Source organism: Penicillium malachiteum, assembly GCF_028827825.1.
Source record: "Penicillium malachiteum strain IBT 17515 chromosome Unknown utg000001l:1.0-8184562.0:1.0-8186909.0, whole genome shotgun sequence".
NCBI classification, from domain to species: Eukaryota; Fungi; Ascomycota; class Eurotiomycetes; order Eurotiales; family Aspergillaceae; genus Penicillium; species Penicillium malachiteum.
Genome location: NW_026643094.1, coordinates 4,813,483 through 4,837,962, shown reverse-complemented (window position 1 = coordinate 4,837,962; position 24,480 = coordinate 4,813,483). Strand labels below are relative to the sequence as shown.

Here is a 24,480-nt window from a genome sequence, read left to right as displayed (position 1 = left end):
TAATGAATATACTATTTCATTGGAATATTGAATATTCTCTACCTAGGTATTCAAAATGTTACTGCCAGTGGTAGTATGTAACTTGAATTCCAAGGTTTGGATGTCAGATCTATACGGAGTACGAACTCGGAACTCGAGGTGGTAAGTTCATGTAGGTTCGTGCCACGATTCTCACCTGCATACGGCGTCTCGCCCAACTACGCGCCCAAGATTCTTCACCAATCAAGGTGGTTATTCAACTACTAGAACTAGAATTCACATTTATCTAATTTCCCTAATAGCCTATAGAATACTCAATCGTCTATTTCATTTTAACTTTTCATTTTTCATCTGTACCTGGCTCTAATCGTCAATGTCTCAGTTCAGAATCTAGTCCGACTTGAATCAGGAACCACCAAACTAGTTAATACAGTAATACAAGATCTTCGAGATAAGAAAAATTCTACTTTTTCATTTCTTCTCATTTATTCCAATTTTTAGAGAGAGAAAAATTCATTCATTACTCGTAAAGACACTAGTGGTATAAATTACCAATCAGTTGCAAATCCCGTCGGATCCCCACCAGGAACACATAACCCAATCCTCCAAAAATAATCCCGATGAGCATGGAAAAGTTCCCAGAGATGGTATCGCGCCGGGATTAAAGACCAGTCCCAGCGAGCATGAAGTGGAGTCTGTTTCTGACTCGAACTCCGTGAGGAACTCCATGTGGTTTCTGTTTCTTCCGATGTGGTTCCACACTTTTCCTGCTGAACGAATTCGGATCCTTCCGAACCGAATTGACCCACATCTCCTGATGAACAGGGTTTCTTTTCGTCCTTGCTGAGGCTGAACTGCGCCTCGCGTGATAGCCACGGGAGAACTTTCGGTTTTTCGGACCCGGAGATACATGAGGAGTCTTTATCTCCGGTGCAGAATTGGATATCTGATACACTCGGTGAAAGATCGGGTTTAGAGATGAATATTTCTCCAGCGTGTGGTGCATAGCCCCATTCTTGGAGTGGGAGGAGAGGAACGGGATCGTTGATATGTGTTACTCGTCGGAATGAGTGAGTATCATCCGGGCTGTGCTGCTCATCCAATTGGAAGTTCTCATTGAGGAATTTGCCAAATTCCTCATTTCCTATCATCGGCTCTCCGAATGTCGTCACGGTGGGTTCCATACCCTTTAACTTCATCTCTAGACCGGCTAGTGCGGCGACTGCTCCACCGAGAGAATGGCCCACGAGGGATATCGAGTAGTTCGGATATTTCAGCTTCGTTTCGGATAGTACAGGAAGTATTGTGGAGCGGGTATTTATCCAAGATTTAAGGAACCCAGCGTGGACGGTACAATTTTCACATTTTGTATGTGATTTAGTATTTCCTTCTGGTCCATCTTCTTCGCCTGTATATGGAACATAGGCTTGTGGAATTGCTGAAAGATCGATAATGGTATTGGTGATCGAGTATGTTCCACGAAATGCGAGGATGATGCGCTCCGCTCCAGCTTTATGAGAAACGGCGATGTATCCACATGAGTCGGACAATAGAATTCCTGTGTTCCATGTCTACGGATTATCAGGATCTGAATTGGTTTGCCTTTTTGTTTTTCTTGGTTAGCACTTACTGTGATTAATTCCATATCTGGAAATTCGGCACAGTGACTAAGGCACTGAAATGGTTCTTGCACCCCTGTTGTGCTAACGCAGTAGGCTATGTCGACCAGTCTGGATAGCTCCTCGAGTGAGCTGAATAGCTCTTTCGAGACCGTTCTTCCATTTTCGTGTGCTGTAACACCGAATCCTACTCCTATTATGTAGAGTAGTGCGAGGCCTGTACGGTAGAACATTGTTAAAGGTGAACTTGAGAGTTGGTCTCGTGAACTAGCAAGGTTTAAGTGAAATCCGGGGAAAGCTTGGCTTAAGTAATCGCGATCCCTGTCCACAGCCCTGTTCAGGTGGTGGGTGCAGATGACCTCAGGAATGTCAAATGACCAAATATGGACGCATGCAGATTTAGGTTTAAGATGAATGGTTTGCACTTCAATTGTATGGATTTGTTTATATACAATGAAGAACTGACTGATATAGTCGCTTCTCCTTACATAGGCTATCTATCAAATGTCTAGACAGTCCAGACCACAACACGACCATCAACGCCGCTCGCTAAAAATATGAACATTAGTATATTATGATACAGGTGAATGTTAAGGGAGACTTACTGCTGAAAGATCGCACCTGTCCGTCGGCCTCTTCAAACACGCGGACGGTGTTCACAGTGTTCTGGTGGGTCGACTTAAGCTTAGTATCCACCTGAGACTGACCCTTCAGATCCATCTGTCGGAACATGTTCAAAGCAGATTCCTCGCGAGGGCCGGAGCCATCACCGGTCTGCTTCTCCAGGGAACCGGCAAGCTGCCATCCACTCTCATCACCGTGGAAGCGGAAGGGCTCGCAATCCTATTGAAATCAGTAACCTTCCATACACCATAGATAGCTAGAAACTTACATGACCAGCGGCGATAATCTCATTCTCGCCATTCCAGATGAGACTGTTCAATGGCAGCAGGCGAGTGGAGATGTTCAGCATAGCACGGGGTGGCTGCTCGGGGGCACTGGGGTACACCACGGTGACACTGCTGTCATGGCCAGTGAAAGCAAGAGAATTACCACTGGGAGAAAACGCAACACCCTGGATCCAGCCAGCAGAGTCATTCAAGAATTCACCACAAATGGTGTTGAAGGGAAGACGCTCACCCCAGGCGCTAGGCTCAGGGCGGCTATCAATACCCTTAATGAAGCTGGAGAAAACACGAGCATGCGAGTCAGTGGAGCCTGCAGCGAGCAGGACCGAGTTCGGGTGCCATGCCAGAGTAGTAATGGTACTGCGGATGGGCTTCTTCAGGTGCTTGGAGATCCACCAGTCGTTCTCCTCCTCGAAGTAACAGACGGCGATCACGCGGGCTCCGGAGCCGACAGCGAACTTCTGCTCAGAGGGAGACCAGCGGACAAATGTTGCGGCACGGTTGATTCGGAGGAGGACAAGGGTGGGCTTCCAGCCAGTGGGGGTCTGCTCCCAAACATAGGCATTACGGTCTGTAAACAATATCTCATTAATAAACAGTAAAACAATGATATAAGAAAAATTTGACTGACCCTGAGAGCAAGTGACAATGCGACCGCTGTTCGGAGCAATATCAACACTGGTGACAGTCTTCTCGTGGCCCTTGAGTTCATCGCTCAGCGAGAACTTGTTGCCTGATGATTGGTACAGCTCCACATTGTTCTCACGGGCAACAGCAAGGGTTTGCTTATCCGAAGAAAAGGAGTGATCAGCAATTGGAGCATGGAAAAGGTGGTGAACTTGAGGAGTGGCCATGGCGATGAATACGACAGGAGGAGCTCTCTACCGTCGATGATGAAGGTAATGAGTAGAATGGGGGTAAACGTAACCAGAGCCGCTCCGGGGATGACGCCGCGGGGATAGTATTATGTCAGACATCACATGACTTACCCAGCATTGCTCTTTTCTCTCAATTTGGAGATCCACTTATCGATCAACTGGCCCATTATTCCTCTTTCGAGCTTCCATTTCACCTTCAGTGCAGCTCTCGCTTTGTACTCCCATGCAAAGAAGGAAAGCTGACTGTACACTCCTCCGATAATCCCACAAAATGACTTCTCAAGTCGCGTCCCGAGGTGTTGATGCCAAGGCAGTTGGAGCTCCCAATCAGACGTGCGCTCGCCCTTTTAATGACCATTGTGACAGTTCAAAGCTAACCATACTACTAGACTCTACTGCACCAATCTCCCAGATAAGCTCCGCAAGTATGATCTGCGATTGTCACTCTACACCCTGTTCTCCACCTACGGTACCGTGCTGGATGTCGTGGCCATGAAGACCAGCAAGATGCGCGGACAGGCCCATATCGTGTTTAAGGATGTTCAGGCCAGCACTCAGGCCTTGCGCGCTCTGCAAGGATTCGAGTTCTTTGGCAAGCAGATGGTACGTTGCACTTGTTTCTGAATCTTCTCAAAAACATTCCGCTCACGACGAATTAGAAAATCGTATATGGCAAGGGAACCTCCGATGTTATTGGTCGTCTTCGTGGTACATACAATGCGCCCGCCACCGGCGCCGGGGAGAGCGGAGTTTCCACTGATCTTCAAAAATCAATCTTCAGTGGTCCTCCGGGCACAGTTCCCGCACGGCCGACCGAAGCGAACGGAGAGTCGCACGGTACCAAGCGACCTCGTGAGGAGGAGAGCGATGAGGGAGAAGCTCCGATGGAGGAAGACAGTGATGTATCCATGGATGCCTCATCTGATGAAGATTGATAAGACTAAAACAAGGAGTTGTTCTGGGATGGACCCCCAAAGGATTAATTTTTGTTCATTCATTTTTCATTTTTCAATGTTTTTTTTTCTTCTAAAGGGTCGTTGGATAGGGCAGGTCCCGAGGCGACCAGTTCCCGTGGGATGTGCAGGTTCACACAATGACCCACGAGACCGAGCCAGATGAGAAGATACGTCCCCGGGGTGATGCTCTGAGCGTCTGCCACCTGAGCCATGGCGTCGGCAGTGTTGCACGGGTGAACGAAAAAGGCCGGAGTGCCCGAATCTGGATGATACTACGAAAGACATGAGCTTTTTCTGGGCTAATGCGAAAACTGAAAAAAAATCAAACACATGAACCAAGAGAAACCTTACGCCTAAGCTGATCCCACCCATCACACCCACACTTTTGACCTGTGATTGATATTGCTCTGGGACGAGATATTGATAGACGGCATCTAGCCCTATTGGGCCATTTTGATGAAGCCACCGCAGAGCAAAGTATAAAACGGGGACTTGGTATGTGGGAGATAGCACAATATCATAATCTACCTGTAATCGGGGTTTAAGATTGGATCGAATCAGTTCCTCCTGTGTGCTCTTGGTTAGAAAAAGAACGTAGAAAAAGCCACAATCTGAGCACTTGTCATATGGTTTCCCTACAGGGAACCAGGATGGGAGAAATAGGTAAAGGGGAATGGGCATTGCCGACCGGATCCTCGTCCTCCTGTGTCATGTAAGCTTCATGTCGATCGAGGTGAATGGGGTCGGTGAGGACATCCATGTATCGCGTTATTCGGAGGCTGGGACATGTCTAGTAGAACCCATAATATGGCAGGTCTATGTCAGATTCAACCCAAAAAAAAGTATAAAAAATGAAAATAAAATAAAATCGAACAGATTCCAGAAAAGCTCGTGATGGACCTAAGAAGAAGATGCATGAACCAGGCAAGGGAGATGGCCTACCTGTGTGACGGATCGAATTGACCAACCCCCGGGTGTTTGGGCTGAAGTGCAGCGATCGACCAGATCTTGACATGCACTGTTGAACTCGGCCGGTGCTAGGAAAGGAAAGGTGGACAATGCCATTCTCCACTTTGCTTTCGTGTCAACCACGCCGAATGCAGGTTTTGGTGAGAATGCTGCCAGTCTGTGGGGAAGAGGGGAAATTGTAAACGTTCCAGACCAAGGAAATACAGGATTTCATAAGGAATGTACGAAGTACTGATTCCCCTGTCATTCAACTGTCACCTGTCAGACAATATGAATAGATGTGTATAGTTTCCCCTTTTTTCTAATTTGGTTTTTTTGGAATAAGCAATCCAGGATGATCAGGTGGCTTGATATCTATTGAGTAGGGGCTGAAGACGGAGGGAAGGGGAGGTGTGGTAAGTATGTTTTCCCCCCCTTGTGGGTCGATTGAGGAGGAGAAGAAGTATAAGGTACTTGTATATTATATGTAATGTACTATTGATGACTAAGTACCTTATACTTCATCCACTACCACCCTGGGACCACTGCTTGCGGCTAAGGCTGAACCAATCATTCTCTCACACTATACAGACTAAATGAACAAAGTACGATGTACATCAAATAGTAAAAAATACTATTAAATATTATTTCATGCTTCTGACTAGTCTTTTTCCGCTTGCAGTTTTCGGTAATTCTTGAATGCTTTCGGTCTTGTTTTCTTTTTTTTGCTATTTTGCTATGCTTTATTAGTATTCAATTCCCCCTTCTCCACCTTAAGTTCTTACTCTTTACAAACTGTTTGGGAGGGTTCAATCCTGTTTCAACAGAACCAATTTTGATTTATTTTTTATTGTTATTGGATTTTTGGCCCCCCAGATTTGATACAATTCCCTTCGCTGGTTCGACTGGGTAGGATCTACTCAAGTAGGCGACTACTAAAGCAACGAAAAACACGAAGCAAACACGAAGCAAACACGAGACATCAGGAGAACCACAAGATAACCACACATCACGGAGAAAAGGGAGAAAGAAAAAGCTGCAAAGAATTCCAATCATTAATTGCAGAAAAAAAGAAGAGAGCTTCTTTCCCCCGCTTCTCTGAGGAATTTGACGTAACCTGCTCTCTTAACTCTTTGTCCCTCCCGGGCCAACCGATCCCCGTGAGCTCATCCAATCTGAAACATCCTTCTACTCCCATCATCTCCGCGCGGAATCCCTTCAGCCGCCAATCGCACGCTCAATTCCAAACAGAACGGGTGTACAAGCCTGGGGCTCGGATCGATCCCCAGCAATCAGAGCGTGGCTTGACGTCACTTTGGGGGTCCTCCCCATCTATACCTAGCTCATCCATTATACTTCCTCTCCCCCTCTGTGGGTTGTTTTATATTATATTGGGTATCCCCCATGCTGCACTGGTTCAGCTAGTGCTTAAGTGCGGGGAAGAGTACACAATAATACCCAAAGATTATACTCCCTCTACTGCCCCTTGGCCCAACACAAAGGAAGAGCCATCACAAAGAACGTTATGGGTAACCTTCAATCGACCCAGACGAAGGAGGAGACAAGACGCTCCAACCGACTATCCAAGCCATTAACTAAGAAGCTTGCCCTTAGCTCTCCGCAAATTTCGCGCGAGGAGTATGAAGAATCGGAGCTCACATCCGGGTTAATTGGGTGGGAAAACCCCTGGGTGGGTTCAAAGATCTCAGAGTTGAAGCGGTTTCCAAGCACCAAAGCCAGAGAGATTTCGATTCCATTCAGATCAAAATCAAAGAAAACGAAACATGATTCAGCTGCGACAGATCCTCTACCGCTCACCAGCTCTCTTGCATCCAGTGTTCCAGTTAAAAGAGCCAGCCAGCCCGTGGTATCGACAACCCCTCAACTGTCAGCCGCGCATCATCCAAGACGAGCGAATTCAGTTCAACTTGGTCTCCAAAGAAGTGAGAGTGTTATATATGAGAATCCCATGGAAGATGCCGCCTCGTCCAATACCCATTTCTTAGTGGGTAACCAGCGTTTCTCGCTCACCCGCCGACGGTCTCTGTTGACTCGTCCTGGAGTGGCTACCCGACGGACTACTGGTGCGATTCGACGTGTCCCATCTCCAATTGGAGAGCCTGAAATGAATGATTCTGAATCCACCATGTTGAACTGGTCCCTCCCGCCTCGTCAGAGACCACCGCTGGGTCTGACTCTCCCCCACAGACCCACCAGCCCCGCAGATGCGCAGTATACCCAGTTAGGCGCCTTGAAATTGGGTTCTTTGCGTGTGGTGAATGGTTCTGCATCTCCGTGTCCCAGTGAGCGTATTCCCCTGGATCGATCTACAGTCGGCAAGGGCCTGGGCCTGGAGAATGTTAAGACAATGTGTCCAAAGACAACTGTGCAAATTCCTGTTGTATCTGATATCAAGAAATCGGATGATCTCCCAGCAAGTCCATTCTCATTTGAGAAATCGCCAATCATTTCTGTGCCATCAAGAGGAAAGGCTGTTTTCACCACAGAACCTGAGGAGAACAAGATGATCATCGTGGAGGATGTCACGCAACTGGAAAAGAGTGCCGCCGAAGTGGTTCTGGACAAGGCTACTGCCTCTCGATCTCTCAGCAAGTCGGATAGCGGATACAGCTCCGCCACTTCCCTCCGCTCCATTCACCGAAGTCGGACAAGAAACTCTGTTGACTCTCAATTGTCGATATCCCAAGTCACAGAGGACAAATTCCACCGCCATCTCAGTCTTCAGGAAGAGATGAAGCCAGGAAACTACTCTCGACCAAATCCAACTTCTACACGCTGGTATGATGGAAATGGACCCAATACGCAAAGACGACTTGGAATTCGCCGATCTACGCTATGCGCCCCACGCTACTCGGAATACCCAACTCAGAACGATCTTGTACCGGCCACCACGGAATACCCATTCATCTACCAGAAAGAGGAAACCATTTCCAGCAGAGGCCCTCTTTACGCGGATCGTTGCTCTACATACAGCTCGAGCTCATCAACTACCATGGAACGAATTACCAGCTCAAGCCAAAGCAGCAGCAAGACCCGATCCCAAGTGCGCCGATCTTCCTCGGAGCATTACTTTAATCGAGCCGAAAAACTTGATTCTGCACCTTCCTCTCGCTCCCGAAGTCGAACCAGTGGTCGTAACTGGAGTCAAAGACCTGGTATTGAAGCACCTCCTTTACCCACAATCTTGTCTCCTGGTCATGCACCCGCTGCATTTGAGGATGCAGAGGAGGAATATCCCCTTTCACATTGCCGGGGTCGTCCCCGCAGTCGGAGTCAAGATTACCGTCGTAAACTGACCAAGACGCATCACCAGCCTAATCTTCATATGACAGCGTCTACTTTTGCTCTTCGTTGACCTTGAAAGCACACGATGGCGTATTTTTCGTTTTTTTGTCTTGCTCATTTTGGGTTTCGTATGATGCATTCTGTCTTTTCTCTTTTTTTTTGTTTATTCTCTTTCGGGTTTATGAAAAGTTTGGCGTTAGCGTTGGTCTGCTCTTGCTGATATTACCCTCTTTTGGAGTCTTTGGAACATTGATTTGGAATGGGTATACCCTCGTTTGATTGTGATTGTTTAGTTGTTTGTTTGATTTCATTACAGGCGTTATACACGAGTGTTAGGAGATATCTATGTTTGATCTGAGTATTGATGATCCTAATGAAGAATGAAATGGAAGTTTATTCGATATTTCTGCAGCTTTTACAGTAGTTCCATTTTACCATGTATGATTCATGGACAAGCCCATTGTCTGGTACAAGCCCATTGTCTGTGCCAGCTTGAGTCCGGGTCTTCACCGCGTGCAGAGCTTCATGAAGTTCCCGAAGCTTCCGCTCTTCATGTAAGGAGGTAGATATATGAGATCGACAATGTTTTATCTATCACATTGATAGAACTTGATGGAAGCGAGATCAGAGAAAACATTGATTCCAGAATCTTATATCATCGTATTTTGATGTTGTTAAACTTTGTTTATAGCCGTATCCTGGACAACAGGCATCCATATTCCGCTATTGGCGCTTAGTGTTAGGATAGGTAATAGTCCGAATTCAATCCTTCAATATCAAGCAGAGCTAAAATGATCAGCATAATCACTGGAACCTTGAATTGAATAGCTACAGCATAATGATGCCATGTACCATGGATGATCACATATCTACCCAACTTGAAGTATGCCCAGGTACTCGCCAGGCACGGTGAATAACTCATTCGTGTTCTTGACTGACCGCTTCAAGACTGCAAGCACGAAGTATAATCTGCAGAGTTCAAGATTCAAGATTCATGCAAGCGCTTTGATCTCGAACACGGCTGGGAACCATTCACCGTGTCCAGTGTTGGTTCTTCCAAGTTTTGTCTCGTTTCAGGATTCGCTTTGCGTTGCATGCAATACACGTGCATCTTATCGAGTTGGCGGGATCAGGAGTTCATGCGTTGGGAGTTCGTGCGACTCACTGCTTGATGCACCCGTGTTGTCCCTGTGACGTGTTATAGATGTAGATCTGGGTGGCCTCAGGTGGCTAGATCTATGATATAGATCAGAGAAAATTTTTCGGTTGCCAGGGTTGTTGTGAAGAGGACACCGATGGCCTATACGAGAGATGCATCATGCAATAATGGCGTGAGACTAGGGACTGAAGTTAGAGATTTGACTATCGGGTCTCGACTTCTCAGTCATATGAGCAGAAATTTGGTTTCTCGTGCAGAGTCCATTGAGTTCTTGATTTAATAGGTTACTAAAGCGGAGGAAAGAGAGAAAAAAAATCCATATTCGACATTAGTTTGTCTGGGCACCATATCCCTTAATTCTCTCGGCAAATGCCCAGCTCTGTCCCTCGATCTGCTCATCCTCCTTCAGGTCAATTCCATCCTGAGTAATGACTGCTATGGAGTATTTGTCCAGACTGCGAGCATCACGGTAGAAGAGAACCTTCAAGCAGTCCTTCAACGCCGATACAGCCTGCTCACGACTGATCTCTTCGATGGGTGTCTCCTCAGGGAAGAGTCGTCGCAAGATAGGAACAGCAAGGTGAGCACCGAATCCAGTAGCCAGGTGTGGTGCGGAAAAGGTTGTACCAAGCAAATCTGCTGAGCTGAGGAACGGCTTGCCCTCACCGTCGAACCCGGCTACGAGAACATGGTTCCACAGTGGGTTGAACTCCGAACGACGCTTATAGAATACCTTGGCGAGGTAGGTGTGCAGGTTCTTCGCGTTGAGCATGTTGCCGTTGCTGGAGTAGTTTTCTCGGATATCGATCGATTCAAGAAGACGGTCGATGTATTGCATGTCGGATACGTCGCCGCCGAATCCGACTACGGCCTTGTCTCCGAATACGCGGAGACGCTTCACATCGGTGAACCGAGCCAGGGATCCGTAAGATGCTAATTCACACAGAGGTTAGAAATTTTGATTCGAGTACGCTTTGATGAGACGGTTCTGTAATAAGTACCCAAGTTGTCGGTCGCCAGAACCACACCACCGTTAAACTTCACTCCAATGACTGAGGTTCCAGTCACGGCTGGAGATGAGGTATGTGTCTTGGGACCGGTGGTCTGGAGGTATTGGGGGTTGTAGGCGCCGTAGACATCGTTTCTGGGCTACAAGATGCTGTTAGTGATGAAGTGCCTGGGTTGGGGCGTTGGTAGTACTCACGCGACCCCAGGTGCCAGGGAAGTGATCCATTATCAATCGAGTTGGCCAAAGAGATGCAGGTAAGTATTTGATGGTGAGAGCAAGCAATGTAATGAAGAAGAGATGAAGAGTGTATAGCGTAGGGATTGAACGATGACGATACACGGAGCTTAGGCAGGCGAAGCTGACGGAGCTCTGGATGACTAAGCGGCGAATGGGCCGTCGCGGAGTAGTTATAACTACGATAGTCCTGAATATTCGACTTGTTATTTTGATGGAAAAAAAAGAATATTTAGACTTGAAATAGATTTTTCGGTTTACTTGAGCTATTACAAGGTCAAATTGTTAGGAAGCAGGATCGATCGTCTTCAAGTTACTACTCTGTAGGTACTGTTCTGAACCCGACTCGGAGCCTCTAGTTCATTAAACAAAGAAGTAGTCAACTTGATAGGTCTTCGTCAATTTAAAGATAGATTTTTACTAATGAAGTTTCTCTTTCATTTCTGAGCCACTGGCAACCTTTTTGAGTCACTTCAAGTTCTGTTTACTAGACATGGCATATTGAGCTCACTCTGCCAAATGTAACAAACAGCACTGGCGCCTGGGCTACCTACAAACCCATCATAATTAGTACATGTCTCTATAAAAATCTCAAGCACAGTAGTTGTCTGTCAACAAAAAATTTAGTATTTCAGGTTTGAATCTTCTGGTGCTAGAACTTGAAAGAATTCAAAAATGTTTGGTCGGGTTATGCCTACTAGTAGTACAGTCAACTCTCACCTATATTGCACCTCCCGCCTATTGCACATGATTTTCCTTGGATAGGAGGGTGTGCTATAAGTGAGAGTTGACTGTACTGATGTAGTGCTTTGGTCCCATCATATACATCTTCAGCTAAGTACTACCAGCAAACCTACTATGAATGGAGTGGAACATCTTGCAATATTCGAGTAAGACTATCCACTGGCATGTACAATCTCATCCGGATGTCCAGCTAATCTACTGTTTCATAATTTAATTTTAGCTTATATTAAACTACTCTGTACCAACATTTGAATGTATTAAGCTCGCGCCGTTGACCCAATTTGGCGTATCGTATTCGCTTGGTGGAGTAATCGAAGCACGTTGGTTAATCTGATTGGTTGACCCGCAATGAAGTATGCTCAGCCTTTGAACCTCGTATCCGTGGTATCATGATCATCTTGGTCGATCAAGGTCTTATAAATACTAGCATGACTCCTGGCATTCATTTCCAGAACATCCTCAACTTTTGTTCACAAACATGGCATCCCAGTTGACACAGTCTGACTCCATCGAGTCCGCCCATCTCGAACTCGAACTAGACGACCAAGCTTCCCGTGTCTATGTGATCTACCGGAGACCCTTTCGTCGACACTACGAGGTCAAATCGGTAGCTGATCAACTACTTTATTATGGGGAACTCTCCTCCTTTAGGCGTAGAAAGCCTGATCTCACTTTGCACCGAGGAGCAAGCGTTAATGCTCCCGTGGTAGCAGCTAGCAAAATCAACATGTCCGGTCACTTCAACTTGGCTCTGGGAGATCCGGATGATCTGAACAATGTTCAGTGGGAAGATATGACCCGGTTTTCTTGGGCACACCAACAATATCGCTTTGAAATGAACATGTCGAGTTCAAATGACTTGACTTACAACACGGAACGACGCAGTTTCATATGGAAACGCACACGCTCGGTGGGAATTGACGACTCAAGCCCATCGTGGAGCTCTCGGAATTACAAGCTTATGGATGAAAAGGCAGGAGAGCTGGTGGCTGTCTTCACTAACAAAAGATCCATTGGCCAATGTGGGAGATTGCAGATTAAGGAAGAAGATGGGGAGTGGTTTGACACGATGATTCTGCTTTCATATATGAGTATCTATGAGAAGTTCGATCGCAGGAATAGGCAGAGGGCTGCTGCTGCCGGTGGAGGAGGGGCATGAGATTATCATCATTCGTTGTGTGTTCTGCACTATGTACAATAGTTGTTTGCTGTTTTCCAAACTTGCTATTTCTTGTTCTCTCGATAAATACCCGTTGTCTGTGTGAATGATCAACTAGCAAGTCTATAATGAATGCTGTTTCTCGCTGAAACGGGTTCTCAGATATCACTCAAGTTGAGACTAGACGTGAGGGAGATTGGCCCATTGGTAAAGAGCCAACACAGTGTTGTATTTCCCAGGCCCGAAATTGTTGGAGGCGACGGCTGTCTTTCTTTCGTCTGTGTATGTTCATTCACATACAAGAATGTCTGTGAACTGAGCTAATGGTTGTATTAAGCTCAGGTGAATTAATGAAATCATGGGTTGCCCTTTCTTTTAGCGTCAGAGCCCGAGACAAATTCAACAGAAGATCTCTGTCCAACCTGCTCGCCCATCTTTCGCTTATATCTCTGCTGAGACCGGAAAAGTTCTTCCTTGACTGCCCAAGATGGCAGGTCAGAGGTAGTCCACACATCTGGCGGTAGAGAAGTATCATATTGAGACTGCTCATCAATCCCCGCGTGCGCCATCATTTTCATCAGAAGGCTTGGATTCTTCAGCGAGGACGAGCTAGCAAGTTTTGTATTGAAGTGAACGCCTTGTTTCTTGAGAGAGAGGAAGTGTTCAAACTTGGCGTTGGCAGCTGGGTCTGGGGATCCTGGTGGAGATGGTGGAATGTCCAGGTTGGGCACAGGTGGAAGAGTCATGTCCTGGATCAATGCTCGCGATGATGAAAATGGTGAAGTACGGCCGCCTGTGGACGGTTCTTCTGGAGAAGCGGCTGTGTGCATAGATGACGGGCCGAGTACTGGACCACTCGGGGCTTCTAGGGGGGGCTGTGATTGGATTCTGTTGGGCGGGGGCTGGAACTTGATCTGAATCTGGAGAGTAATATAGTGTTAGCCAGTCAACTTCGCTCAATCCGGTTATGAGGTGCTTATCACCTTTATCCTGGCTCACTTGCGAGTCTTCCACGACATGCGCTTTGGGGAGCTGATTAAGAGTTAGCTCAAATACCTAAGGATTGTTTGAATTCTATTCATACCTGTGTTGGCTTTGGTGCCTTGACCTCTACCTCCTCCTCGCTGCTACTATCGTATGCAGCAAGTCCTAGCATGATGACCGTAGAGCTCGGTTTTCTGAGTGGGGTTTCGCAACAAACGCTCGATTAGAGTCTTAGCAGGAGAAAATTGAATAAATGACAGTCACTTCGTAGGAATTTCTGTAATATGAATTCAGACTCCGTAGTTGAAGTTTGAAATTCCTATTTGATGCCCATGCTGAACCCCGGAGCTGGCGGTTACATAAGCGAGGCAGCTACAGCATCGCGTCAGACATGGGAGAACATCGATCGGCATTTCCTCCAACAATCCAACCCTCACCTCCTCCTCAATTTTTGTCCTCTTTTCTAGATCCATCATATCAGAGAATCATCTCCCAATCAAAGCTTTCATTTTCATAACTCTTCTCAATCACAAGATGACGTCGATCACGGGTCACCCAGCTGGTGGTGAGGGCATCGGCTACTCCTTCTCCCAGCCAACAGCTGCCCCCGTCAAGCAGCATGGCTTTTACCCGTGAGATATGCCTTTGATTCATCAATACTAAAAGGACGAAAGCTTACCGATATATTAGATACACCGACAACGGCGGTTCCACCCTAGGCATCACAGGTTCTGATTTCGCAATCCTGGCCGGCGACACCCGTTCTACATCCGGTTACAATATCAACTCTCGAATGGTCCCCAAGGTCTTTAAGATCGGCGGTGATGATGAGACTGGCGAGGGTGCTCAGATTGTCCTCTCTGTCGTTGGTTTTGCGGCAGACGGCGACGCCTTGAAGGAACGATTGGACGCCGTGGTGAAGATGTACAAGTACCAACATGGAAAGCCCATGTCTGTCTCAGCCTGTGCACAGCGACTCTCAACAATCCTATATGGGAAGCGTTTCTTCCCTTACTACGTTCACGCAATCTTGGCTGGCCTGGACGAGGAAGGCAAGGGTGCTTTGTACAGCTATGATCCCGTGGGCTCATACGAGCGGGAGCAATGCCGTGCTGCTGGTGCCGCAGCTAGTCTGATCATGCCTTTCCTTGATAACCAGGTCAACTTCAAGAATCAATACATCCCCGGCAGTGGCGAGGGTCACGCACTGGAGGCCAAGAAGGCTGAGCCCTTGCCTCAAGCCCATGTTGAGCAGCTGGTACGAGATGCATTTACAAGTGCAGTCGAGCGGCATATTGAGGTCGGTGATAATCTGCAAATGATGATCATCACTCGGGAAGGAATTAAGGAAGTCTTCCACCCATTGAAGAAGGATTAGACTAGTCTTTCATTTGTCATGTCCATGATAGCTTTTTCTAATATGAGAATATGGAGTTCTTTTTAAACATTCTTTTTTTTTGTTTAAATGTACTTGAATTTACATAAGAATAAGATCATCAGACATTTTCCTTAAATGAAGCTATACAAAGCTTTTATGTGTCGTCACTCGGATATAGTATCTTTTTATGAAGCCCACACTTTAAAATGCACCGGAACGCCAATACAATGCCATGGGGGAAATTGAAACGGGAGAGAAATCAGAACCGCTCCTTCATACGCGAAGCGACTGTGCGGAGGTTTCCATAAACCTTGCCCTGTGAGTGGGTTAGTAAAAAGTTGACGATTGCCCAGAGCGTATAAAAAAGACTTACCGGAGGGCTACCCAGAATCAGGCTAACAATAGCCTCTCGGGCAATGTGGATGTTCTTGAATCCACCCAGAATGTGAATCTTCGAGTCCGCGAGAACAACTCGAGTACGACTAGCATTCTCGATAGCGAACTTGGTCTTTCCGTCCTTTCCTGCAATACGACCAATAGCACGACCCATATGCTCTCCATTCAATGTCTTAACATCCTTGATCTCAAAGGTCTCCATGTACAGGTCATCCAGTCGCAGAAGAGCGATCGCATCATCGATATCGAAGCCAAGCGTGAAGGCCTTGATGAAATCAGCACCCTTCTGGAGCGCACCAACATCGGTAGTAAATTTGGAGGTTCGCAACTCGACGGATCGGGTCTTAACGTTCATGCGCACTTGCAGTCGCAGGTGCTCGACGATAGGAGGGCAAATCTTGGTCCAGTTCGCCTTGAGCGGTGTCATGCGGTGGGGTGGGACGGGGACCTTTCGGTTTTCGATACGGTATGCAGCGCTGGTCTCCTTAGCGGGAGTGAAGACTGGACGACCCTCTTCGTCGATGCGCATCTCATTGTCTTCGGGTGAAACATCCACAGGGTTTGAGGCATCTGGGACAGCCTGAGCATCGATCAAGATTTCATCATCCTGGTCTTATCGAAAAGTTAGCGCTCACCCATATCGAAAATAAAATAAAAACGAGGTTCAAATTATCCAATAGGATTTTCTACTCACCAGGAATCTGAGCGGACTGGAGTCCGGTGTTTTCCAAGGGCTGACGCAGGGCAGTTGGGGCGGCCATGATGACTGTGTGATTTATTAAGGAAGGAAAAAAGAGCCTTGAAGCTGTTATCGCAAGAAATTATCGCCGCCCCTCTCCACCAAAGAAGTTGTGGGCCAATTTTTTTTTTCGGGTGCAAACAGAGCAAACATTCACGGATGATTTCATCTTTCCGGTTTCCAGTTTCTTAAAGTTCCCAGGAGCTTATGAGTCTTCAACCCTCAGACTTCCTCTTTTTTTTTAGTGCTTTTCTTATCCTGCGCAGGATGTAAAGTCAGGCATGTCCGCTAACTTCGGACGTCGGCTTTACGCCCATTTATGGGAATCAGCCCATCCATTTTTTGGCCGTGTACGACCAAACCGCGTTTCGGTCTTCGACGCCTCCTCGAGGAAGGTTTTCGACTTCGGTGCCACTCCACGGCGATTATCAACATCACCAGGAAAAGGATCTACTCCATTGACAAGACGATTTGCTTCCGGTGGCTTTCTTGTCCTCGTTTCTCCTACTTCTCCTGCAGCAGAAGCTACTGCAGCATGCATCATACCTTCTACAATATCGGCTCAACATCTATGGAAGCGAGCTATTCACACAACCAAGAATGACCAAGTCAACGGAGGCGCTTCCAATAATGCCAAGCCCTCGAAGGGCGACGATAATGTGCAATCTGTCGAACAAAATCCTTCTCCGAAATCCCACCCAGAAAGTTTGCATTCTGCGAAACCCTCCAACCGACATCTAATGGACCGTTTACCTCATATGCCCCATTTACATCGACCCACCAAAGAAGAGCTTCTAGCAGCCGCTACAGGATTCTGGTCCCGGCTTAAAGTGCGCTTCAAGTGGTTTTCAATCCGAAGCGTTCGGCCCTTTAATCTGGATGAAATAGCGGCTTTATTCTCTTGGGTTTTACTGGGCCATGTTGTTTGGGTCGTGCTGGGAACAACAACCTTCTTCTCCCTTTTAATTCTGGCCATCAACACGGTCTTTGCGCAAGAAACACTGGCCGGATGGGTCGGTAACTACCTTACCAAATCCTCCGGCGTTCAGGTCGTCTTCGAGTCTGCCATTGTTCCCAAATGGAAGAATGGTGTGATTACTTTCAAGAACGTCTTTGTGTCAAGGAGGCCTGGTCAAGGCACAGGTCATGTCAGTAAAGGCTCTTCGAAAACTGCCGCTGCTGCCGCCGCTGCCGCAGCCCGTGGTGGTACTGCATCTGAGGACGCACTGCTTGCATCTGAAGAAGAAGACACCAACTACACCCAATTTGATGTTTCTATTGAGACTGTCAACGTGACATTGTCATTCACTAAGTGGCTCAACGGTAAAGGCCCGTTGCGCGATGTGGAGGTCAAAGGAATCCGCGGTGTCATCGATCGTCGCCATGTCTTCTGGCCAGACGAAATTCTAGATCCGCATTCGTACCGACATGAGCATCACCCTGGTGACTTCGAAATTGATTCGTTCAAGATGCATGATGTGCTGGTGACACTCTACCAACCCGACAACTTTAGACCCTTTTCGATCAGTATCTTCTCTTGCGATCTTCCTAAACTCCGAAAACAGTGGCTATTCTATGACTTCATGTCCGCTAATATGATGTCGGGCTCTTATGATAATTCACTTTTCACCATTCACCCGCGTCAGACAAATGGCTTCACGGGAGGCCGATGGGAGAGTGGAATGGAGGAAGATGGGAAGACCACTCCATGGGAAAAGCATAGCCGAATTCGGGTCGATGGACTCAATATTGATCATCTGAACCGGGGCGTGGAGGGCCCATTTTCATGGATTCATGAAGGAACCGTGGATATTGTGGCCGATATCATGTTTCCTGCTGAGAATGACGAGAGTCTGGCCAAGGTGATGGCTGACTTTTATGATCGACTCGAGGCTACCGTGACCTCCAACCAATTTTCTGAAACCGTGTCCCGACAAAGTGATATTCACCCAGAAACCATTTCTGATAATACCGATAAGCGATTCTTGATGATGGACTTGCGAGTTCATATGAACAACGTGCGGGCTGCAGTCCCTATTTTTACACGAGATCTCTCTTACATCAACAATGCCCTCATCCGCCCCATTGTCGCCTATATCAATTCGAAACGCACTTTCATCCCCATCAACTGCCGCCTCGTCAAACGCGTGCCTGACTTTGATGGTAGTTGGACTATCTACGACAGTGGATTGATGGATGATCTATCAGCTGCTGTAAGTTCCATCTTCTGCTTTCATATTCGAGACTTCTACTGACATATCCTCTAGACTTACGATGCCTTTGCTCGAGATGTCGTGGATGACCAAGCACGCATGCGACGATTCAAAAAAGTTGGATTCTGGTCCCTTCAATTAGCTGCGCAGGCCTTGTTTATGGGGATGGCAGGCAATATTGCATGATTTGTACATTTGAATGGCCGTTTTAGACCGAGACCATCTGGCGTTCTGGGATTTTTATGTATCATAGCCATGATTGCATTTTTGGAGTCTGGGTATTCCCATTGTTTTTGATTTCTTTTTTTAATGGACGTGGAAGTCCATGCTCGCTACTCTGGTATGTATCATATTTGCCACTCTTGGTTGAGGCTGTGACTATTATGTCTCGCATCTGTTCTGCATATCTAGATCGGATTCATCACTTTGAATAAAAGTCTTTGGCCCACATTGAATTACATTTATTACTACGGAGTATAGACTCGGAGAATTAGTTAGATTATTTCAGAATACTAGCAGTGATTATAGATACTCTTGACTACTAGGTAGTACTGGTACATACATGTTTACGGCTTCAGGTGTGTATGTATACATGTGCAGACTACCACTCCATACATGTGTATAGATCGCACGTTGTACTTCATATCAGATCTTAAATCCCATTTTTTATGCACTATTAGTCTAAATAGTGGACAGATCACCTCGAGGCCCCGTGTATCAAGCTGTCAAAAGATCGTCGTTGGATCCACCAAAATAAAATCATTATGGAGTACATTAAGCAATCAACGCCCCCCCTTTTATGGTGGATTTTGAATACTTTTCTTTTCTTTTTTTTTGTCTTTTTTTTTTTTTCAAACATACACATGTGTATGTATGTGCAGTCTGTATCTCTCATTATTGGGGTTGTCTCCATACTGAGTCAGGGTCTTAGCTATCTCAAAAGGGACTAAAAGAAATTTGCTCTGCTTTCTTTAGTTCTTCTGGAAACTCTTCAAGTTTGAAATCTTTGATATTTCAATATCGATTTCCCTATTTTATTCTTTATTATTTTATTCTCCCAGATTCTACTTGTCTTTATTCTCTTTGAATCTTTCAACTGAGACAAGTCAAGTTCTTCCCCCTTTCTTTATTAAGCTTCCCAGCTTCCCGGGGACCCGCATCGTTCCCCCCTGGGTCTTTCACCCCCCCTCCTCGACTCCAATGCTGATCCCTGAGCCCTGAAACGATGTCCCAGTGGCAAGGCAATGAGGACGAGCCCGGTTCCAAGAGCCAATCTTCGGGTCACTCGCCTATGAACGGCCTCATCCCCAGGGACTACCTGGGCGCGCGATCCGACGTGGCTTCGCGTCCTAGCGCTCCTGGCGCTCCTGGCTCTCGGCATATTTCACCTATGCCTCTGCACACGACTTCCCTTCCGAGATCATACCTGCAGGATTCTCCCTCCTCAAGTCCTCTATCCCCCAGTCCGGCGCCAACCAGTCTCCATCTCAGAATCGCTCGCCTATTTCTCGTCTAACCAATGCACCTTTCCCGGCACCACCTTCGAATTCGGCCCATAACATCCCCCGATCTTTAGACATGATGGGCATGGATGTAGATAACACAGGGCTCAGCGACAGTGGGATTTCAAAACCGACTGCTGCGGCTGAGCCTGATCGTTCCACCTCCTCACCCGTGAGCTCTATTTTGTCCACCCCGGAGATCGTCCAACCCATCGCATCATGCCTCGCACCTCTTCCATTGATTCGGCGATATCAACCCTGTCCTCGGCTTCTCAAAAATCTACATTCGATGCCAACGCGCTGAGCCCGGCCGATATTGGCCACTTGATAAATGCTGCTGGGTCAGCTGAGGCTGTCATCGTGCACCTCCTGAAGGAGAAGCATCAAGCGGCGTCGCAGAATTCACAATTATGGAAACTAGTGGACAAGCAGAGGACGCTGATCTTGGGTCTGAATAAAGATCTCGAGCGCGCCTTGAAGGAGAAGGAAAAGTACAAGAAAAAGCTGAAGGAAGTGCAAGAGTCTGTGCCGCCTGTGCCAACCGCGGCGGATGTAGTTTCGCAAGCTGGATTGACCGGGGCAGAGCAGTCACTTCTTAATCAAATGGAAGCGGAGCCAGTCCATGAACAACCAGATACTCGACAGCTTCCTCAGCCCACTATTGTGCCACCTTCCGCAGCATCTCGCATGGAATCTGCAGGTATCAGCATGAGCCCTTCCAGTGACATGTCATCCCCGGTTGGAAATGACGGCCAAAAGCTCCCCCATCCTAGTCGCAAGCCCCCACCTGCGCCTCTAGACTTACGACTCCACGCCAGTACTCGGCAAGCACCCACAGATCACGATTCAGATTCCGATTACGGTGATGATCAAGACGACCAACCGAGGGTAGATGATCGTGGAAGGCGGAAAACTCGAGAGGAAGATGACCGAGATCGTGAGGCTGCGGGGAAGAAAGACAATGATCCCCAGGGATCTATAACCACAGCCAAGATTGGATCCTCACACTCATCTCGGGACACTGCTACTCCCTCTGAGAGTCCAAATGCTTCACGCGAGCAAGCCACGAGGTCGCCTCCTAACGTGGGGGTACCGGGATCTTTGGGCTCAACTCTCAAAGCCCGCGCAAACCTTTCGGCTGCAAATGGCCGTCCAACCCTCCCAAATCCCAAGGTGGCTAATTTGGCACTAGCTGGTTTACCTCTTAGCCCGAGGCCAGAAGATCGACCACTTGGCTCGCCTTTGCCTCGCATGCCCCGCGACATCAACGCAATGGCAGGTCAATCTATGACAGCAGGTACAAACCTTCCTGGACTGCCTCTATCGCCACGATTGGGTCATTACCCTACCCATTTTGCTCAATTAGACGCACAGCCTTTGGCTGGTAAGCCTGGTCCCTCAATTCCAACAATCGATCCTACGGTGATGATAGATAGCCCAAGGTCTGCACGTTTCAATGACTACGGCGTTATCTATCAAGGGCTGATATCGGATGAATATCCTGGGTTACTCTTACCTCCGAACGCTCTTCCACTGATTCAGGTTCGGGTCTCATCTTCCCGGCTTCGACCTTCTCGCAATAGCTACATGGTTTCGAAACCTCTGGAAGAAGAGCCTGTTTTCACCCTAAGTGTGATTTCTCGATCCGAAGTGACAGAGCTCTGGCGAATTGAGAAAGTCATTGCGTCTTTGCCTCAGCTGGATCAACAAGTTCGTCAATTGGTCTCTCTGCCCGGCAAATTACCGGATCGAAGTATCTTCAGTGGACATTCCCCTGCGAAGGTGGATCTTCGACGAGCGGCGCTCAATGCCTACTTTGATTGTCTTTTGGATACTCCAATGGATGAAAAGGCAGCCTTGGTCATCTGTCAGTTCCTCACAAACGACGCCATTGAGCCCCGAGATGATGAGACCAGTCTCGTGAAAGGACACAATGGTGCGGCCCAGCCGGAAATTGCGCGTGGCCCAGACGGCAGGCCCCGAAAAGAAGGCTATCTAACCAAGCGAGGCAAGAATTTTGGTGGTTGGAAAGCACGTTATTTCGTTATTCATGGACCGGAATTGAAATATTTCGAGTCACCAGGTGGTCCTCACATGGGTACCATCAAGCTTCTTCATGCTCAAATTGGAAAGCAATCCCAGAATCCAGGAAGTTCTCCCTCTGGTGTTGAGGAGGATGCCGATAATCAATATCGTCACGCCTTTCTCATCTTGGAACCCAAGAGGAAGGACTCCTCGGCGCTTGTCCGACACGTGCTTTGTGCTGAAAGTGATGATGAGCGTGACAGATGGGTGGAGGTTTTGATGGAGTACGTCGAGAGTCCCTCATCTGACAGTGAAAGTCGAGGCACCTCATCTACCAAAAGCCCACCCCCTGGACAAGCACGGCAGCAACCCTCTACTGGAAGCAAGTCTAAGGTGCAACCTAACAACAGCAAAAAACCTGGCAGAGGGGTTGAAAGTCCCGAGCAGGAAGTTGAGACAGCTCCTGTCGGATTTAGCTTTGATAATACTATAGCTGCAGAGCCTCCTATCCTTGGCCATTCTATTGACCAAGCCCCTCGATCACCCCGCATGCCCGCCGGACCTGGAATTTCGACCGATCTTCGAGATTTCAACCAGCAGCACTTCTCAGAGGCTCCCACGCATTCCCCAAAAATCATCTCTGCGCCTACTAATGCAACCGTGATTCACGATGTGGGAGCCTGGGGCAACAAGCCCACAATGTCCACCAAGGAAAAGAAACGCAGCATCTGGGGATTCCGTACTCGATCCTCTTTTGATCTGTCGTCACAAGCCTCCAACGACGTGGCTGCAGCACCTGTTGTGGAACGAAAGGATGTCAGACCTGTATTTGGCATTCCTTTGGCCGATGCTGTCCAATATTGTGGACCAGTTGGGATTGATGTGGAATTGCCAGCTGTTGTATATCGCTGTATCGAGTACTTGCAATCCAAGGACGCAGCACTAGAGGAGGGAATATTCCGCTTGAGTGGCTCCAACGTTGTTATCAAAGCTTTGAAAGAACGTTTCAACAATGAGGGAGATCTCGACTTCCTTTCTGTCGACCAGTACTATGATGTTCACGCCGTGGCTTCTCTTTTCAAGCAATACCTTCGTGAACTCCCTACAACAGTGCTCACTCGGGAGCTCCATCTGGATTTCCTTCGTGTTCTTGGTATGTATCAACCTTCTTGGTGTGTAGGATCAAACTGCTGACTCGTTTCTCTTTAAAATAGAACTTGATGACAAGAACAAGAAGATCGTCGCCTTCAACTCGCTTGTACACCGTCTTCCAAGACCCAACTTGGTGCTACTACGAGCCTTGTCGCTGTTCCTGATTGAGATTGTCAATAACTCCGACGTTAACAAGATGACTGTCCGAAACGTGGGCATCGTTTTCGCGCCTACTCTTAACATCCCTGCGCCTGTGTTCTCAATGTTCCTGACAGATTTCGAGAGCATCTTTGGAGATGCCGGCTCGGGCTCAGGTCCTGGCCCCTCCATTGAATTGACTGTGGATAATAGCCTTACACCTGATGATATTCGGTCTCCCCGAAACCAGATGTTCTCGAATATACCCACACCTTCTTACAATCAGACGACATTCCGAGGTGCAGATGGCCCTCCGGACAATTCTCAGGTTGCCCATGATACAGGCTTTGCGCCCATGCAACCCAGCTATGATCAGCCAGCCTATAGGCATGATGCCTACAATCAACCACCACCCCAAGGTGGCTCGGCTTCCTACGGCTCCTTATCTGGCATGTTGTCTCCCGGTCAAGAGGACACTCGATCGGCGAAGACCAAGAGACGAGAAAGCTCAATGCTTTTCATGGATACCAGTATGTGACCACACCAAATCATAAAATCTCCTCCTATCTGACTTTTTATCAGCCCATACAGATTATTCAGTTTACCAGGAGAAGTAATAAAACTACCGAAGCAGCTATAGCGTCTCGATCTCACGCCCCTGGACGTCTCTTTTTCATTCTCATTCTCCATGCCCACCCTACCTCCCTTTTTATTTCTTTGAACCAATCACGAATTGCACACGGAATGACGAATTTACCCACCTGGGACCAACAAACTCGCATGGGAATGTTTAATGATAATGGTTATTAGGATGAGGTTGCAAGAATAAGGCCTACCTACCTGGGACTTGGAGATATTTTGTTTCTTGATCCATCTTTATACCCCTTTATTCTTATGTCTCTTTGGTTCATAATTTTTTTTTCTTCTATATTTTCCCACATTTTTGTTTTATTTTTCTATTAAATCTTGTTGACTTTCAATGTCAGTTCCAGCGCATTCGAGATATTCTGTATCTTTGCGGTGTGATTTTGTCATATTTAGTAACTTAGTACAA

The 24,480-nt window shown here is 47.3% G+C and overlaps 13 protein-coding genes across 13 annotated transcripts; 7 read left to right on the top strand and 6 right to left on the bottom strand.

Annotated features, from left to right (window-relative positions):
• Positions 1 to 527: 527 nt before the first annotated feature.
• On the bottom strand, positions 528 to 1,831 carry N7483_001811 (lipase family protein; the record flags this gene model as incomplete). The annotated part of the gene is made up of 2 exons (XM_057085248.1): positions 528 to 1,550; positions 1,610 to 1,831. The coding sequence occupies 2 exons, from the start codon at positions 1,829 to 1,831 to the stop codon at positions 528 to 530; spliced, it is 1,245 nt and encodes a 414-aa protein (XP_056951397.1).
• Positions 1,832 to 2,106: 275 nt separating this feature from the next.
• On the bottom strand, positions 2,107 to 3,360 carry N7483_001810 (WD40 repeat domain-containing protein; the record flags this gene model as incomplete). Its single annotated transcript, XM_057085247.1, has 4 exons — positions 2,107 to 2,147; positions 2,204 to 2,441; positions 2,491 to 3,077; positions 3,138 to 3,360. 4 exons carry the CDS (start codon positions 3,358 to 3,360, stop codon positions 2,107 to 2,109), a joined length of 1,089 nt encoding a protein of 362 aa, XP_056951396.1.
• A 295-nt stretch (positions 3,361 to 3,655) lies between these two features.
• N7483_001809 (U2 snRNP complex subunit MSL1) lies at positions 3,656 to 4,319 on the top strand (the record flags this gene model as incomplete). The annotated part of the gene is made up of 3 exons (XM_057085246.1): positions 3,656 to 3,717; positions 3,774 to 3,987; positions 4,044 to 4,319. The coding sequence occupies 3 exons, from the start codon at positions 3,656 to 3,658 to the stop codon at positions 4,317 to 4,319; spliced, it is 552 nt and encodes a 183-aa protein (XP_056951395.1).
• Positions 4,320 to 4,378: 59 nt separating this feature from the next.
• On the bottom strand, positions 4,379 to 5,130 carry N7483_001808 (ATG3/ATG10 family protein; the record flags this gene model as incomplete). Its single annotated transcript, XM_057085245.1, has 3 exons — positions 4,379 to 4,612; positions 4,692 to 4,958; positions 5,029 to 5,130. Coding segments are annotated over 3 exons (603 nt in total), but the record flags the coding sequence as incomplete, so codon positions are not given.
• Positions 5,131 to 6,813: 1,683 nt separating this feature from the next.
• Positions 6,814 to 8,664, top strand: N7483_001807 (uncharacterized protein; the record flags this gene model as incomplete). The annotated part of the gene is made up of 1 exon (XM_057085244.1): positions 6,814 to 8,664. One exon carries the CDS (start codon positions 6,814 to 6,816, stop codon positions 8,662 to 8,664), a length of 1,851 nt encoding a protein of 616 aa, XP_056951393.1.
• Positions 8,665 to 10,081: 1,417 nt separating this feature from the next.
• On the bottom strand, positions 10,082 to 10,987 carry pre4 (proteasome core particle subunit beta 7; the record flags this gene model as incomplete). The annotated part of the gene is made up of 3 exons (XM_057085243.1): positions 10,082 to 10,686; positions 10,755 to 10,902; positions 10,958 to 10,987. The coding sequence occupies 3 exons, from the start codon at positions 10,985 to 10,987 to the stop codon at positions 10,082 to 10,084; spliced, it is 783 nt and encodes a 260-aa protein (XP_056951392.1).
• Positions 10,988 to 12,218: 1,231 nt separating this feature from the next.
• Positions 12,219 to 12,899, top strand: N7483_001805 (uncharacterized protein; the record flags this gene model as incomplete). Its single annotated transcript, XM_057085242.1, has 1 exon — positions 12,219 to 12,899. The coding sequence occupies one exon, from the start codon at positions 12,219 to 12,221 to the stop codon at positions 12,897 to 12,899; it is 681 nt and encodes a 226-aa protein (XP_056951391.1).
• A 356-nt stretch (positions 12,900 to 13,255) lies between these two features.
• Positions 13,256 to 14,055, bottom strand: N7483_001804 (HCNGP domain-containing protein; the record flags this gene model as incomplete). Its single annotated transcript, XM_057085241.1, has 3 exons — positions 13,256 to 13,819; positions 13,899 to 13,931; positions 13,984 to 14,055. 3 exons carry the CDS (start codon positions 14,053 to 14,055, stop codon positions 13,256 to 13,258), a joined length of 669 nt encoding a protein of 222 aa, XP_056951390.1.
• Positions 14,056 to 14,417: 362 nt separating this feature from the next.
• On the top strand, positions 14,418 to 15,261 carry prs3 (proteasome core particle subunit beta 6; the record flags this gene model as incomplete). Its single annotated transcript, XM_057085240.1, has 2 exons — positions 14,418 to 14,515; positions 14,574 to 15,261. The coding sequence occupies 2 exons, from the start codon at positions 14,418 to 14,420 to the stop codon at positions 15,259 to 15,261; spliced, it is 786 nt and encodes a 261-aa protein (XP_056951389.1).
• A 259-nt stretch (positions 15,262 to 15,520) lies between these two features.
• Positions 15,521 to 16,418, bottom strand: N7483_001802 (pre-rRNA-processing protein PNO1; the record flags this gene model as incomplete). The annotated part of the gene is made up of 3 exons (XM_057085239.1): positions 15,521 to 15,577; positions 15,635 to 16,269; positions 16,352 to 16,418. The coding sequence occupies 3 exons, from the start codon at positions 16,416 to 16,418 to the stop codon at positions 15,521 to 15,523; spliced, it is 759 nt and encodes a 252-aa protein (XP_056951388.1).
• Positions 16,419 to 16,677: 259 nt separating this feature from the next.
• N7483_001801 (mitochondrial distribution and morphology protein) lies at positions 16,678 to 18,795 on the top strand (the record flags this gene model as incomplete). Its single annotated transcript, XM_057085238.1, has 2 exons — positions 16,678 to 18,609; positions 18,664 to 18,795. The coding sequence occupies 2 exons, from the start codon at positions 16,678 to 16,680 to the stop codon at positions 18,793 to 18,795; spliced, it is 2,064 nt and encodes a 687-aa protein (XP_056951387.1).
• A 1,039-nt stretch (positions 18,796 to 19,834) lies between these two features.
• On the top strand, positions 19,835 to 20,125 carry N7483_001800 (Rho GTPase activation protein; the record flags this gene model as incomplete). The annotated part of the gene is made up of 1 exon (XM_057085237.1): positions 19,835 to 20,125. The coding sequence occupies one exon, from the start codon at positions 19,835 to 19,837 to the stop codon at positions 20,123 to 20,125; it is 291 nt and encodes a 96-aa protein (XP_056951386.1).
• A 205-nt stretch (positions 20,126 to 20,330) lies between these two features.
• N7483_001799 (GTPase-activating protein BEM3) lies at positions 20,331 to 24,043 on the top strand (the record flags this gene model as incomplete). Its single annotated transcript, XM_057085236.1, has 3 exons — positions 20,331 to 23,289; positions 23,351 to 23,956; positions 24,009 to 24,043. The coding sequence occupies 3 exons, from the start codon at positions 20,331 to 20,333 to the stop codon at positions 24,041 to 24,043; spliced, it is 3,600 nt and encodes a 1,199-aa protein (XP_056951385.1).
• Positions 24,044 to 24,480: the final 437 nt, after the last annotated feature.